The sequence below is a fragment of the Mirounga angustirostris genome, unplaced genomic scaffold, assembly GCF_029215605.1.
Source record: "Mirounga angustirostris isolate CCGP_5_RB_7025 unplaced genomic scaffold, mMirAng1.0.hap1 SCAF_8, whole genome shotgun sequence".
NCBI classification, from domain to species: Eukaryota; Metazoa; Chordata; class Mammalia; order Carnivora; family Phocidae; genus Mirounga; species Mirounga angustirostris.
In genome coordinates, this window is record NW_026991716.1 from 142,162,257 (window position 1) to 142,176,356 (window position 14,100).

Below are 14,100 nucleotides of genomic sequence, written 5' to 3' on the forward strand. Positions count from 1 at the left end.
CCGCCCCCCATCCCCACCCCCTCCCCGATGCCTCACCCACCACTCCTGCCACCATCCTGGGACCAAATACCTGCCTGGATTTATCTATAAAACAGGCCAATAAAAGATCTTTTTTTTTTTTATGATACCAATTTAAGTTGCTTGCTGTCCCTTGAAAAGAGTTCTATACTTTAAAGAGTCCTAGTAGATTATTCTCACAAACACAAAACCTCATAAAAGCTAAGTAACGTAGCAATTGAAACTAAGCTCACTGGTAGATGCGCTTTCGCTTCTCTACTAACTTAGCGTTCGCTTCAGGTCCACCATGTGAACAAGGGCAGACGTGGCTGTGCGGACGCTCAGCAACGGAAGGAACATGTCTTCAATGAGCTTGAAATGCCCAGAAAACAGGCGCTTGCGATAGTTACAATATTTATAATGAGTTTGCATTTTATGTAACTTGATCTATAAACTTCGCTCTAATGTAAATCGAAAATTCATTTAATTCCTTAGAAAATGCATTCTCACCTTTTCCTCCAGCTGGCGCGCAGGTGGTGCTCATGCGCACAGACTGTTGTGGGGAGGGGGCGGGAGCAGATTCAGTATCCAACCTCAGCCCCGCACCTTCATCTCCAAAACAAAAAACCAAGCAGAGGGCAAGTGAGATGATGTCTTAACGGAATACACTGCAACGGGGGCGACTGGGAACATGGTTCTCCAGTGGTATTCCCACCTTGTGAGCACCACCCGCTTCCCGGACGCCTCCACGCCCCGGGTGAGGGTGCTGGGATCCCCGTGAGACCTGCCCTCCCGTGTGCATGCATCCCGCCTCTTCACACTTTCTCCCAGGGATTCTAGGACTTTGGGGGATTCCCTTTCCCCCAGTAGGTCTGGGGATCCCCAAGGATTTTGGGGTGTGTCCCCGAGTCTGATTTCATCCTAGCGCCCCTCTCACCACACACAGGGAACATGCCTCAGCAGTTGAGCTACGTGCAAAACATCAAAGCGCCCCCCCCCCCCCCCCGCCCCCGTGTCACCTCTGCCTGACGCCAGCCAGCTCCGGCTGAGCCTGGAGAGCACGCCGGGAGAGTCGGACACTGGGGCTTATTCAGGCGTATGAACGCACACCAGGGGGCCCCATCCCCGGATTCGGTAGGTTGGAAGTGGTTCCCAGAATGTGCATTCCCAACAAGTTCCCAGTGAAGCCCATGTGGCTGGTCAAGGACCAGACCTGGAAAAGTACCGCAGCACCAGTTGCTAGCGCATCCCTTGGGAATGAGGATTCCAAGGTGAGGGCACGGGAAGGGGAAAGAGGTTAGGAAGGAGACACAGTAAAAGTAATGCTAACACTAGCTGACACTATTTACTCTAGTCCAGGCAGTATGTTAAGGGTTTAACCTTTATTTTCCCATTTAATCCCCAAATAATTAAATGAAGGAGGGATTAGCATCATTGCCATTTCACAGATGGAGACACTCACAGGGAGATGGAGAGCAGCTCGAGCAGGCGGTGGCTGGGGACACCACTTGCCTACAGGGCGCCCGCTGCTTGCTGGCACTCCCAAGCTCCCGTATCTGGCCTGGAAATCCCAGATTCTCAGTTTCCCGGTTGTGCCACATATCCTCCTGTGGGCCCTTTCAGATCCACTTTCCTTCCTTCTCTGCCTTGCCCTGGAAGGGCAGAGGAGCCCTACCTGTGTTCTTCCTGCTGGGGTCTGCTGAGGATGGGCCGTGCTGGCGACCCCAGCATAAGCGTGAGGCCAGAGCATCTGCTGACCCTTTTCCTTGGAGATCAGCCTGGTCGGGCTGTGCCTCTGCTCCTTGCTAGGTGGTCTCTTCTACATGATGCCCTCCTTTTGAGGTCCAGTTACTGCTCTGTCCCCTCATCCCTTTGGCCAAGTATGCTGACGCTCCATAAGTACCAGCTGTGGGGCACTGCCCTAGCCTCTGTGGGTCCCCACTCCCACACCTCAGAAACTAGTTCTCTGTAAATAAACTGTTCTGAGATTATCCTAATTTGAGTGTGCCTCCTTCCTGTAAGGACCCTGACGGTTGCACGAGGCTCTCTTGCAGTTAGAGTTTGAGCATCTACCTGACTCTGTTCTATGAGATCTGATGGGAAGTCTGATGACAGCTCCTGGGAAAGTCCTCCCTGATAAAAGCAAGGAATAACACAAATGCCTCTCTTCTTTGGCCAATTACCATGAGAGAACAAATCTAAATATCAAGTCAAAATACAAGGATGGCAGAACCGGGGAAGGAGCTTGGATACCTGATGACACTGGTCACCTCTGGAACTGCCTACCTCCGGGCTTCTTGACTTCTATGGCTAAGGACAGAGAGAAGGTCTTCCTTTTGAATCACTGGCCCACATCAAGCTCTTTTGTCTGTGAAAGGCACAGTGCTGAACTTCATGGTGATACCTGTTGTTTGATTTCCAGTAGAAGGTTAAGGACATAGATTCCTCTAGCGCATTGCTTTTTTTAAAGTTTTTTTTTTTAATTTAAATTCCAGTGTACTTAACATAGAGTATTGTCTTAGTTTCAGATGTACAATAGACGGAGTCAACAATTCTATACACTCATGATAAGTGTGCTCTTTAGAGTGCATCACTTTTCACACCTGGGCTCTTAGCCACCCATGGCTGAACCTTAGTAGTCTTATCTGTAAAATGGGGACAAAACATGATTTTCTTGAAAGGGGCTCACCAGATGCTTTCACGAAAGTATAATCAGGAGCGCCTGGGTGGCTCAGTCAGTTGAGCATCCAACTCTTAATTTCAGCTCAGGTCATGATCTCAGGGTCATGAGATCGAGCCGCCCATTGGGTTCCATGCTGAGCATGGAACCTGCTTGAGATTTTCTCTTTCTCTCCCTCTGCTCCTCCTTTCCCCCCACTCGTAAATGCTCTCTCTCTCTAAAATAAATAAATTAATCTTAAAAAAAAAAGGTCTAATCAGCTCTGAGAATAATGACAAGTTTATGTTGCTCATTCCTCCTTCAGAATCTAGCAACAATTTACAAATTGGCAGTCCCCAAAGTAAAGATTCACTCAACTAGCATTCAACAACTAAACTGGACAAAAAGACTGATTTATTATGGTAAAAACTAGCACAACCATACATACCTTATAACCCTACTCAAGCAGGCACATGCCTTAGAAAAAAAAAACTAAGACCTTTTTTTATTACAAATAAAACAATTTCAACTTTCTTGTTTTAATTAAAGAAAAAAAGTAGCACTAATAGTATACTTCTTGTATATTATTGACAGGTGAATAGATTCATGATTACTTAGAACCTTGAATCCAATTGTCTAAATTGCTCTTATCCAAATAGAAATCAATGCTTTGTATTTGGCGAATGCAACACAAGGTACCAACTGCACAGAGTTAAGATGAAAAACCCATAAAACAAATGGGTGTGATATAATAGTCACACCCATTTAATAGTCAATAAGCTATTAAAAATAGTTACTGAATATTTACTACATGCCAGAAAATACACAGAGGGGGAAAAGAAAGAGCTAATGATATATTTTAAGATGCTCAATCTTGTTAATAGGCAAAGAAATTAAAATATTTTTAAAAGCATGAGTAAGAATCTTAACAACTAAAAGCTCATTACTCTCTCCCACCCCACTTTTATTTTTTTATTTGTTGTATTTAAGCCCAAGTTAGGGCAGCTACCCAGGATACACAATCTTCACAAAGAAGAGAGTGCTTCAGGAAAGGAAGATTTGGTGTAGGATTATATACATTTTTTTTTTACATTAAATAGTTACAAATCAAAACAAAGGACATTTCAGAATGTGGCAGACCTTATCTTAAGCTTCTAGTATATGCAGGGCTGTATGACTTTAATCTTATGGAAACCAGGGAAGTTTCTTCCTTTTTCTTATCTTTTGTGTTCAGAATGCTTTTTGGTTGTTTTCTTTAACAAGCAGACCTATAATGTGTGGGCTTGGGGCAGAAATAGAGCCCATGCTTTGAGGTTTTGCCAAGTCATTCTGACCTTGGTAAACGTTAAAGAACAGCTTCCCTGGGAGCCCAGGAGCAGGGCCCACAGACATGAAAAGTTGAAAATTTCCTTTACCAACTACAAAGCTATAATCAAACAGACAAATAGACACATAGACCAATGGAAAGAATCAAGATCCCAGAAATAAACACCCTCATACACAGTCAACTAATATTTGACAAGGCAGCCAAGAAGACTCAATGGAGAAAGGATAGCCTCTTCAATAAATGGTGTCAGGAAAATGGGTAACCACATGCAGATGAATGAGATTGGATCCTATCTTACAAAACTCACAAGAATGGTTTAAAGACTTAAAGAACTGATACCATAAAACTGGAAGAAAACAGGAAAAGCAACTTGACATTGGTCTTGGCAGAGATTTTTTGGATAAGACATCAAAAGCATAAGCCACAAAAGTAAAAATTAATAAGTGGGACTACATCAAACTAAGAAATTTCTGCACAGCAAAAGAAACCATCAACACAAAGAAAGGCAACCTACTGAATGAGAGAAAATATCCATAAATCATATATCAGTAAGGGTTGATATCCAAAACACATAAAGAACTCATTTAACTCAATAGCAAAATTACAAACAATCCAATTAAAAAATGGGCAGAGTTCTTTTTTTTATTATGTTATGTTAGTCACCATACATTACATCATTAGTTTTTGATGTAGTGTTCCATGATTCATTATTTGCCTATAACACCCAGTGCTCCATGCAGAACATGCCCTCTTTAATACCCATCACCAGGGCACCTGGGTGGCTCAGTTGGTTAAGCAACTGCCTTCGGCTCAGGTCATGATCCTGGAGTCCCTGGATCGAGTCCCACATCCGGCTCCCTGCTCTGTGGGAAGCCTGCTTCTCCCTCTGCCACTCCCCCTGCTTGTGTTCCCTCTCTCGCTGTCTCTCTCTGTCAAATAAATAAATAAAATAAAATAAAAAAAAACCCATCACCAGACTAACCCATCCTCCCACCCCCTCCCCTCCAGAACCCTCAGTTTGTTTTTCAAAGTCCATTGTCTCTCATGGTTCATCTCCCCCTCTGATTTCCCCCCCTTCTTTCTTCCCCTTCTGCTATCTTCTTCTTCTTTTTTTTTAACATATAATGTATTATTTCTTTCAGAGGTACAGATCTGTGATTCAACAGTCTTGCACAATTCACAGTGCTCACCATAGCATATACCCTCCCCAATATCTATCACCCAGCCGCCCTATCCCTCCCACCCCCCACCACTCCAGCAACCCTCAGTTTGTTTCCTGAGATTAAGAATTCCTCATATCAGTGAGGTCATATGATACATGTCTTTCTCTGTTTGACTTATTTCGCTCAGCATAACACTCTCCAGTTCCATCCACGTCGTTTAAAAAATGGGCAGAGTTCTGAATGCTTCAGGAAACACATGACTGCATCCTTATTTTTGAATTGGTGTTTTTGTTTTCTACACCAGATGATTTCACTCATATGTGAAATCTAAGAAACAAAGCAAGCAAACGAAAAATCAGAAACAGACTCATAAATACAGAGAACAAACTGGTGGTTGCAAGAAGGAAAGGGGGCGTGGATGGGCAAAATAGGTGACGGGGGTTAAGAGGCATAAACTTTTCATTATAAAATAAATGAGTCACAGAGATGAAAAGTACAGCATAGGACATAGAGCCAATAATATTGTCATAACATTGGTGACTACACTTAACGTGGTGAGCATTGAGTAATATGTAAAATTTTTCAATCACTGTTGCACACCTGAAACTAATATAACATTGTATGTCAACTATACTGCAAAAAATAAATAAATAATAAGTGTTGGCAAGGAAGTGGACAAAAGGGAACACTTATGAACTGTTGAAAGGAATGTAAATTGGTACACAAAACAGTATGGAGGTTCCTCAAAAAAATGAAACACTGAGGGCACTTGGCTGGCTCAGTGGGTGAAGCATGTGACTCTTGATCTTGGGATTGTGAGTTCAAGCCCCATGTTGGTTAAGAGATTATTTAAAAATTAAACCTTAAAAAATTAAACATTGAACTACCATATGATCCAGAAATTCCACTTCTGGGTATAAATCCAAAGAAATTAAAATTAGTATGTCAAAGAGAAATCTGCACTCCCATGTTCATTGCAGCATTATTCAAAATAGCTAAGATATGGAAACAAACTGTCAGTCAACAAATGAATGGAATGAATGGATATATATATATCACATCTTCTTACATATATGTATATTATATATAATACATATAAAATAAATATATATATAATACACATTTTCTTTATATATTCCATTCATATATGTATATAATATACATATATAATATATATTTACATAATATATGATATATCATGTATAAATACATATGTAAATAAATAGATTTTATGTTTCCTATATATGTATCCATTTATCCCAAGTGGACTATTACTTAGCTGTGAGAAAGAAGGAAATCCTGACATTTGCAACAACATGGATGGACCTTAAGGGCATTATGTTAAGTAAAACAAGTCAGGCAGATAAAGACAAATACTTTATGATCTCACTTACATATGGAATCTAGAAAAGCTGAACCCATACAGAGAACAGAAAGATGGCTACCAGCATGGGGGTGGGGGATGGAAAAGGGGAGATGTTGGTCAAAGGGTACAGACTTCTAGTTATGAGTAAGCTCCGGGTATAATGTACAACACGATGCTTACCGTTAACACCGTGTCATATACTTGAAAGTGGCTGCAAGTAAGTCTGACATGTGCTCACCACACAAGGATGGTAATCACGTGGTGTCCTAGAAGTCCTAGCTGACGCCGTGGTGGTGATCGTACATCATCCACAGGTTGTGCGCTTTCAAGTTACACAATGTTACATGTCAAATGCATCTCTCAATAAAACTGGAAGAAGAAAAGAAGTCGAGTCGGTCTGCTTAGAGACAGAGCAACGGAACGGTAAATGTCTGGGGTGCTGCATGACCCCAGAGGCCTCGGTTGGTCGCAGTGTCAATGCCAAATGAACAAACGTTTTAGAATTTCTTTTAAAAAAGGAAGAGAGTTTTATCTGAGCCCAAGTGAGGACAGCTGCCTGGGATACACAATCTTCACAAGAGGTAGAGAGCTCAGGAAGGGAATGTGTTAACACAGGGTCCTACATGTGTTTTGTGACATCGAGACTTACAAATTATCATGAGGAAGGACATCCCAGAAGATTACAAACTTGTCTTATGCTTTTAGTATATGCAAGGTTGCAGGCTTGGGAGATATGGGAACTAAGGGAGATTTTTTACTCTTTCATTAGTTTGAAATGTTTCTTTTAGGTTATTTGCTATATGTACATAGATGTACAATGTGTGTTCAGCGCAGAAATGAGCCCATGCTTTGAAGTTTGGTGAAACCATTCTGACCTTGGTAAACGTTAAAGAACAGCTTCCCTGGAAGCCCAGGGACAAGGCCCATGGACAGTAAAGGTTGAAAATGTCCTTTATCAGTAGATGTGAGAAGACTTACATTAACTTGAGGAATGGTCAGCTGCTCAAACATGGGACCTAGAGACTGGCAGCAAAGGTAGTTCAGAAGCACCAGGAGGCAGAATTCTGGATTAGAGGGAAGAGAGGGTGTTCTTGCAAACCACTCTCAAGTCAGAATCCAAAAAGCTTCTGAGTGTGTGGAGGGCAGCACAGAGACAGTGCAGCCTAGCAGGTGGAGGAAACACGGGGACATGATAGGACCACTCCTAAGCCAACACCTGCAAGAAAGAGGTTTCATGTGACCCTGCTTTTAAACTCAACCTGTTCTGTTTCTCATGGCTTCACCTCCATACTTACCAAGAAAATCATAACTCACAGGCATAAACTCTCAGCTTCCAAATGTGTTGCCTGTAGGCTCACTTGAACCTGTGCCCACCTCCAGCTGCTCTCCTGCACACATGGGCATGGGAGCCCTGTCCTCTTCTCACTCATTCCCCCTCCCTTGTTCCTGACCCTCAGGGCTCAGGGCTCTGGGTTCTAGCCCTGTTTGCCTCCTCTTCCCTCTAGAGACCCTCCTTGGTGATTTCCCTCCTCCTCCTTTTTCTACTTCCACCCGCTGCTGCTGACTCCCAAATGTCTGTCTCTTCCTAGCACCTGGTCCACAGACTCAACTCCACCCAACACCTCCCTATGGATGTAATTCCCTAGAGACATTAAGCTTTGGAATATCCCAAAATGAACTAATCTTTACCCTCAAAATCTACTCCTCTTCTGTGTTCCCTGTTTTACTGAATGACTGCACCATCTGAGTTGTCATCCAAGCCAGAAACTGGGGAGTCGGCCTGGACTCCTGCACCCCTTATTATCTTCATCCAGCCCCTCACACTGACTTAGACCCCCTTGCATTTGGTCCTTCTTGCCTCCTACTGCCTCCCCTGCAGCTAAAACTCACATCGTCTCCAGCCCAGACTCGCATAGTAGTCTCCTACTTGGTATCCTTCTCTCCAGTCCTACCTCCTACAATACTTAATTTTTTTAACAATGATGTTAGAGTGATCTTTCTAAATATAAAATGCGATCCTTTATTGCTTAAAGACCTTCAATGAGCTACCTTATTTGACTCCATCCTTTCATTTTCCAGCACCACCAGCCGCCAGGGTCTGAAGACACATACATACATACACACACACACACACACACACACACACACACCCCAACGCCACCTTCATCACCATCATCATCATCATCACCATCACTATCACCACCATCATCATGATTACCATCACCACCACCACCACCATCACCACCATCACTACCATCACAATCACCACCACCACCATCATCACTGCCATGACCACCATCATCCCCATCACTATCACCACCATCATCATGATCACCATCACCACCACCAACACCATCACCACCATCACTACCATCACAATCACCACCACCACCACCACCATCATCACTGCCATGACCACCATCATCCCCATCACCATCACCATCATCACTGCCATGACCATCATCACCATCACTACCACCATCACCATCACCACCACCATCATGACCACCATCATCATCATGATCATCACCACCACCACCAACACCATCACCACCATCACTACCATCACAATCACCACCACCACCACCACCACCATCATCACTGCCATGACCACCATCATCCCCATCACCATCACCATCATCACTGCCATGACCATCATCACCATCACCACCACCAGCACCATCACCACCACCAGCACCATCACCACCACCATCATGACCACCATCATCATCATCATGATCACCACCACCACCAATCTCTGCACCAATGCCAGTCTACTTGCTCTTTCACTCACATGGTTCCCTCTACCTTGAATCACCACTCCCCTCATGGGAACTTAATGGTCAATAACTCACAAAGTTTATTTGGCCTTTCTGTCCCTTCTCCCCCATGGATAGTACTGAGTTCTGTGAGCTCATCTTTGTACTTTCCTTATACCATTTACAAATACTTACACCACAGCCTCATGATAAATTATCGCATTCATTACTTCTTAAAATATATTTAAATTGGAATTTAAATTTAAAATTAAAATTTAAAAATTTTAAATAAGCAATTTCCTACTCTATAAAATAATAACTGTAACCTACCATATAGGATCACAAGGGAACTAAATGAATATAGGTTAAGTGTATAGAACAGTGTCTAGTATATGATAAGTGTTTAACAAGTGTTAGCATAATACTTATAGAAATTTATAGAAAATAATATAACTAATACTTACGAGTCCACTATCTATATTAAACATACATTAAGATTTCAGAATATTTGCTTCATATTTTTTCAAAGAAATAAAACACTATACATACTACTAAAATATTAAAGCCACCTTGAGCGTTCTCTTTTCCCCCTCCTCTTTTATTTATATTAATACTACCATGTATGTACTCTACTGAAACTTACTTTTTTCACCCAACATTGTTTTTGATATTTACTCATGTTGATGTATTTAGGTCTATTTCTTTTATCTGCTTTATAGTGTTCCATTTAAAGACGACAACCAGGACCATTACTACCCTCCTCAGAAACCATGACACTTTTTCTATTTTCTAATATCAGAGTTAATTGGTGAACATCAATAGATTAAATATTTAGATAGATAGATGGATAGATAGATAGATAAAAGACAGATAGACAGGACAAGATAGAGAACAAGAGAAAATGAGAAAGAGAAATCTCCTTAGGTACATGTACATGAGTTTCTTTAGGGTAAACAGGGTAAATCAATATAGACTAGGTTATGGTGCAATAACAAGTCAACCCTAATATCCACTGGCCTGATCTGACAAAGTTTATGTCTTACTTGTGTTCTATATCCAAAATGGTGGGCTCTGCTTAAGAACTAGGTACACAGAAGATCCAGGGTCCCAGTAGCCTCACTACCTGGAAGGAATACAAGTCTTTACAACTTCTACAGTAGAAATATCTCTTTCACGGTCCACATTCTGATTAACAAATCTCTTCGCTTACTTATTTCTTTGCATAAAACACAGTGCCATCCTCTCCAAGGGAGACAAATCCCACCCAGTCACTACATCCAGCTCAAAGTCCAAGATCCCTAAAGGATACACAGCGCTTTCTCCATCTGTTGTGAATCAGGATAATTGCAATAAATTTACAAATAGATATGCATAAAAGGGTAAGGACACACACACAGCAGTCCATGGTCTGTAGCATTTCTGAAGCCCTACAGAGAAGACCTTGTAAGGGTCCCCTACCAAGGAGCAGGGTGAAGTCTGACTGCACTGGGACGGAGCTCTCATTCATTGTCCTTGTCACTGGTTTGGCCCTCCTTTGTCCTCCTCGGGCACATCCAAAGTGGGCTTTAGGGAATATGTTCTCTTGGGGGATATATGGTTTCCTCAGCTTCCTTCCTGTTCCTCTTCAGGATGTTCAGGGGACTCAGGGCTGTTAAAGCTTTTGAGCAGCAATGGACTTAACTTACCTTGGGTTTCTGATTGCCTGTAATAGTCAAACTCCCTCAAAAACTCAATGCACCTCCAATCCATTTGCTTCCATTCAGTTCCATGTGCCCATGGTTTGCTTAGTGTTGCTCTCAGATCTCTTTCCTTCCTCCTCCTCATGGCTCATCCCTAACTGTCCATTCAGACAGGAGGCTATGGGCTTTGGTAAAAAGGCCATACTTGTAATGTAGTCTTTACTCTCAGACATATAATCTGGTTGTAGATTTTATTCTCATCTCTTGAATCTGTAAACTGAAATCAGTCAGCTTTTTCCACACTGAGAAGTCACATTTCTGATACTCTGTATTCCCTTTTAATTCTTTTTACAAATAAGTTGATCTTTCCAGAGTTCACCCTTCTTGTCATGTGTTATCACAACTATCCCGCACTGGCTCAAACAAATTCCATGGCCGTCATGGCCAGCAGGGCTGTAAGATTCTGGGAACGCACAGGTATTTGGTGAGCTTGTTGTCAAGTTACATCCCAAACAGTTCATATCAATTTACACTTGCTCTGGCAGTGGGTAAGAGTGTGCTTACCCACATCCTTGTATGCCTTTAGTTTTATCAGGCTTTCTTTTTTGTTGTTGGTATTCTTTTCACAAGTCTGTACAACAAGCTATCAACTCCTTGAGGATTGGGGCCATGTCTCCATTCCATACTTCCAGTAAGTAGTGACTGTCTGAAATGTACCTGAATGTGGATCTAATGAATGTTGAATACATGAATGAGTGGTAGGATTACTTATATTGCTTTTAAATGAAAAATTTATCAGTCCAAAGAATTCACATAACAAAGTACCTGCTACAAGAGTTTGATCTTGACAAGGTTTGATTACAACCCATGTCATATCTCTTCAAAAACAGTGCTTTTGTGACAGCCAGAATAAAGACCAAACAACAAAAGGACCTTCCAGTCCCCATCCCCCTCCCCAGCAAATCCACTCAGTCCTTAATGTCTAAAGTCCTCTTAAACAAAACAGCACACCCTTCTGCCTCTATATCCAGCCTCCTCTACTTTCTAATTGGATCAGCCCTGAATCTTGCCTCTTGAGTGAATGGCTGTCCCTTGCTTGGCAAGCAAGTAAATTCAGCTTTGATTGTTGGTCTGTTTCTTCTTACTTCTAATGGTCTTTATGTCACTGACGATGTATAAATGTGTTTCCCTATATCTTGACCAGTGATATATATAAATGACACAGCATAATGCAGTGGTAAAAGTTTAGGAATTGAGCAAACTAAATCTGGGATTGGATTCCTGCTCTATTTTTCACAGTGTAGTTTAAACAGATCAATTCACCCCTTCACATTTTCATTCTCTCCCCCATATAATGGGAAATAATGGTGCCTACTTAATAAGATTCTAGTGAACATAAATAACCAAGAGAAGGCAACTTGAACATTGAGAATTCAACAAACATTAATAAAGCCCAATTTATTTCTATATATGGTGAACATCTGCAGTTTCAGCTGCAACCATTTTATCTCTAAAAGCAGAATGAATCATTCCCCAGAGAGAGCTATTGAGTTTAAACAGAGCTGTGATGAACACACCACCCTGACATTGGGCCCCTGGTCCATAGGAAGCAAACCCTGCTCATATCTCTCTCTCTCTCTCTCCCTGACCTCAAACTGTACTCTCCCAGGTTAAGATCAAATCCCTCGTGTACTTCACCCTTACCTTTGATCCTTACCATAGCCCCGTATATGGATGTCCAAAGAAATTGGACTTGTATTTACTCTAAGTGCTCAGACCAGATTATAGGCAAAGTGGGCATTAAAAAATCCAAGTTACAATGTTGTCATGAAGATCACAATCTGTCAAGACACATGTGTTGCAAAGCACCAGGCCAGAGCTATAACGTTTCAGAGCACTGCATCACTTACAATCAGTAAAGATTATTTAGTTATGTGAATGTTAATTCTATGATTACTACATTTTATTAAATGTTTATATATAAACTTGCATTGGCAAATAAGAAACATATTTGATCTGTATTGTAGCAGTGCTGAATTTCTTATTCCTATCAAATAACTGAAAGTATTTTTCCTTGGAGAAAATTATGGAAGGAAAGCAGAAAATACCCTAAGAACTACTATTGTTATGAATATGTATACAAAAGTAAAACTAATCACATGCATACATGTATTTATTCCAATATCTTGAGTAGGATATATATACTACGTTAACTTTATTAGAGATTAAAACTGACAAAATGAGATGTATCTTCATTAATTTATACATCTGCAAACATTCGTGCTATGCACATGGTGGATATGAATTTTCATAGGTCATTTTCCAATCACTTGAGTTATGGTCTGTTTCCTTTAAGTTTACAAATTCTTTAATAAAATCCCAAAGGTTCCTTAAACACAACAAATGAACACAATAGATTAGACAAAAGTGCCTTAAGCATAAGATAAAATTTTTAAACAAGCATTTATTTTAGGACATATTTACTCAAAAACACAAAGTGAGGCTTTGTAATCTTCCACTTCCATTTTAAAGGATTTTTGTAGCATTTTGGCCTTGAATGTAGCAAAGATTCTCCCTGTATATGGGCACAATCCCCTGGAGTATTTTCCAGACCAAGTATAGTGTGGCAGCAGAGGTAGATTTACTTTGAAGATAATGATGTTTAAACTTTAGGTCCATTCACTCTCATTGCCAAAACTATGGAAGGAGCCTTCCCAATTTTGTATTTGTAATTCTATATTCTTTTCTTTGAGGACACCCAACATAATATAATCCACCTGTGTGGTTCACTCAGCAACCATTCTAACACCTTTCTCCCATGACTTTCTCTACCATGTGAGCTGGGAAGTAGAGTGTGCTATTTCCTTGACTCCTTTGTGGCTAAGGATGGTCTTGGGACATGGTGCTTGGCAATGAGATATGGGTGTCCCTGGAAGTGCTTTGCCTTCTAAATAACACAGAAAAACCTCCTGATGAGAAGCTCTTTGCCTTTTGTCCTCCCCTTCCCCCATTATTCCTCTATGGGATGTGGACCCATGCCTGAAGATAGCCATACTGAGGCCTCCAGGAGGAAAACCATACTCAAGGAAAACAGAGAAGAAAGATAGAAGAACATTGGTTCCTTGATATTATTATTGAACCAAGGCTACC

At 41.4% G+C, this 14,100-nt stretch overlaps 1 protein-coding gene across 7 annotated transcripts in view; it reads right to left on the reverse strand.

Moving 5' to 3' along the window:
• Window positions 1-615: 615 nt before the first annotated feature.
• Window positions 616-14,100, reverse strand: part of CUNH6orf118 (chromosome unknown C6orf118 homolog) — a 49,247-nt gene continuing 35,762 nt past the window's right edge. For 3 of the 7 annotated variants that reach the window (XM_064598337.1, XM_064598340.1, XM_064598339.1), the window contains exon 10: window positions 12,892-13,339. In XM_064598337.1, coding sequence (XP_064454407.1) covers window positions 13,234-13,339 — 106 coding nt within the window. In that variant the 3' untranslated portion in view covers window positions 12,892-13,233. Of the gene's footprint in view, window positions 4,913-5,231; window positions 5,474-6,384; window positions 6,882-11,414; window positions 11,680-12,891; window positions 13,340-14,100 lie in introns of those variants that run through there. The other 4 variants (XR_010413845.1, XR_010413846.1, XM_064598342.1 and 1 more) reach the window with 4 other exon arrangements.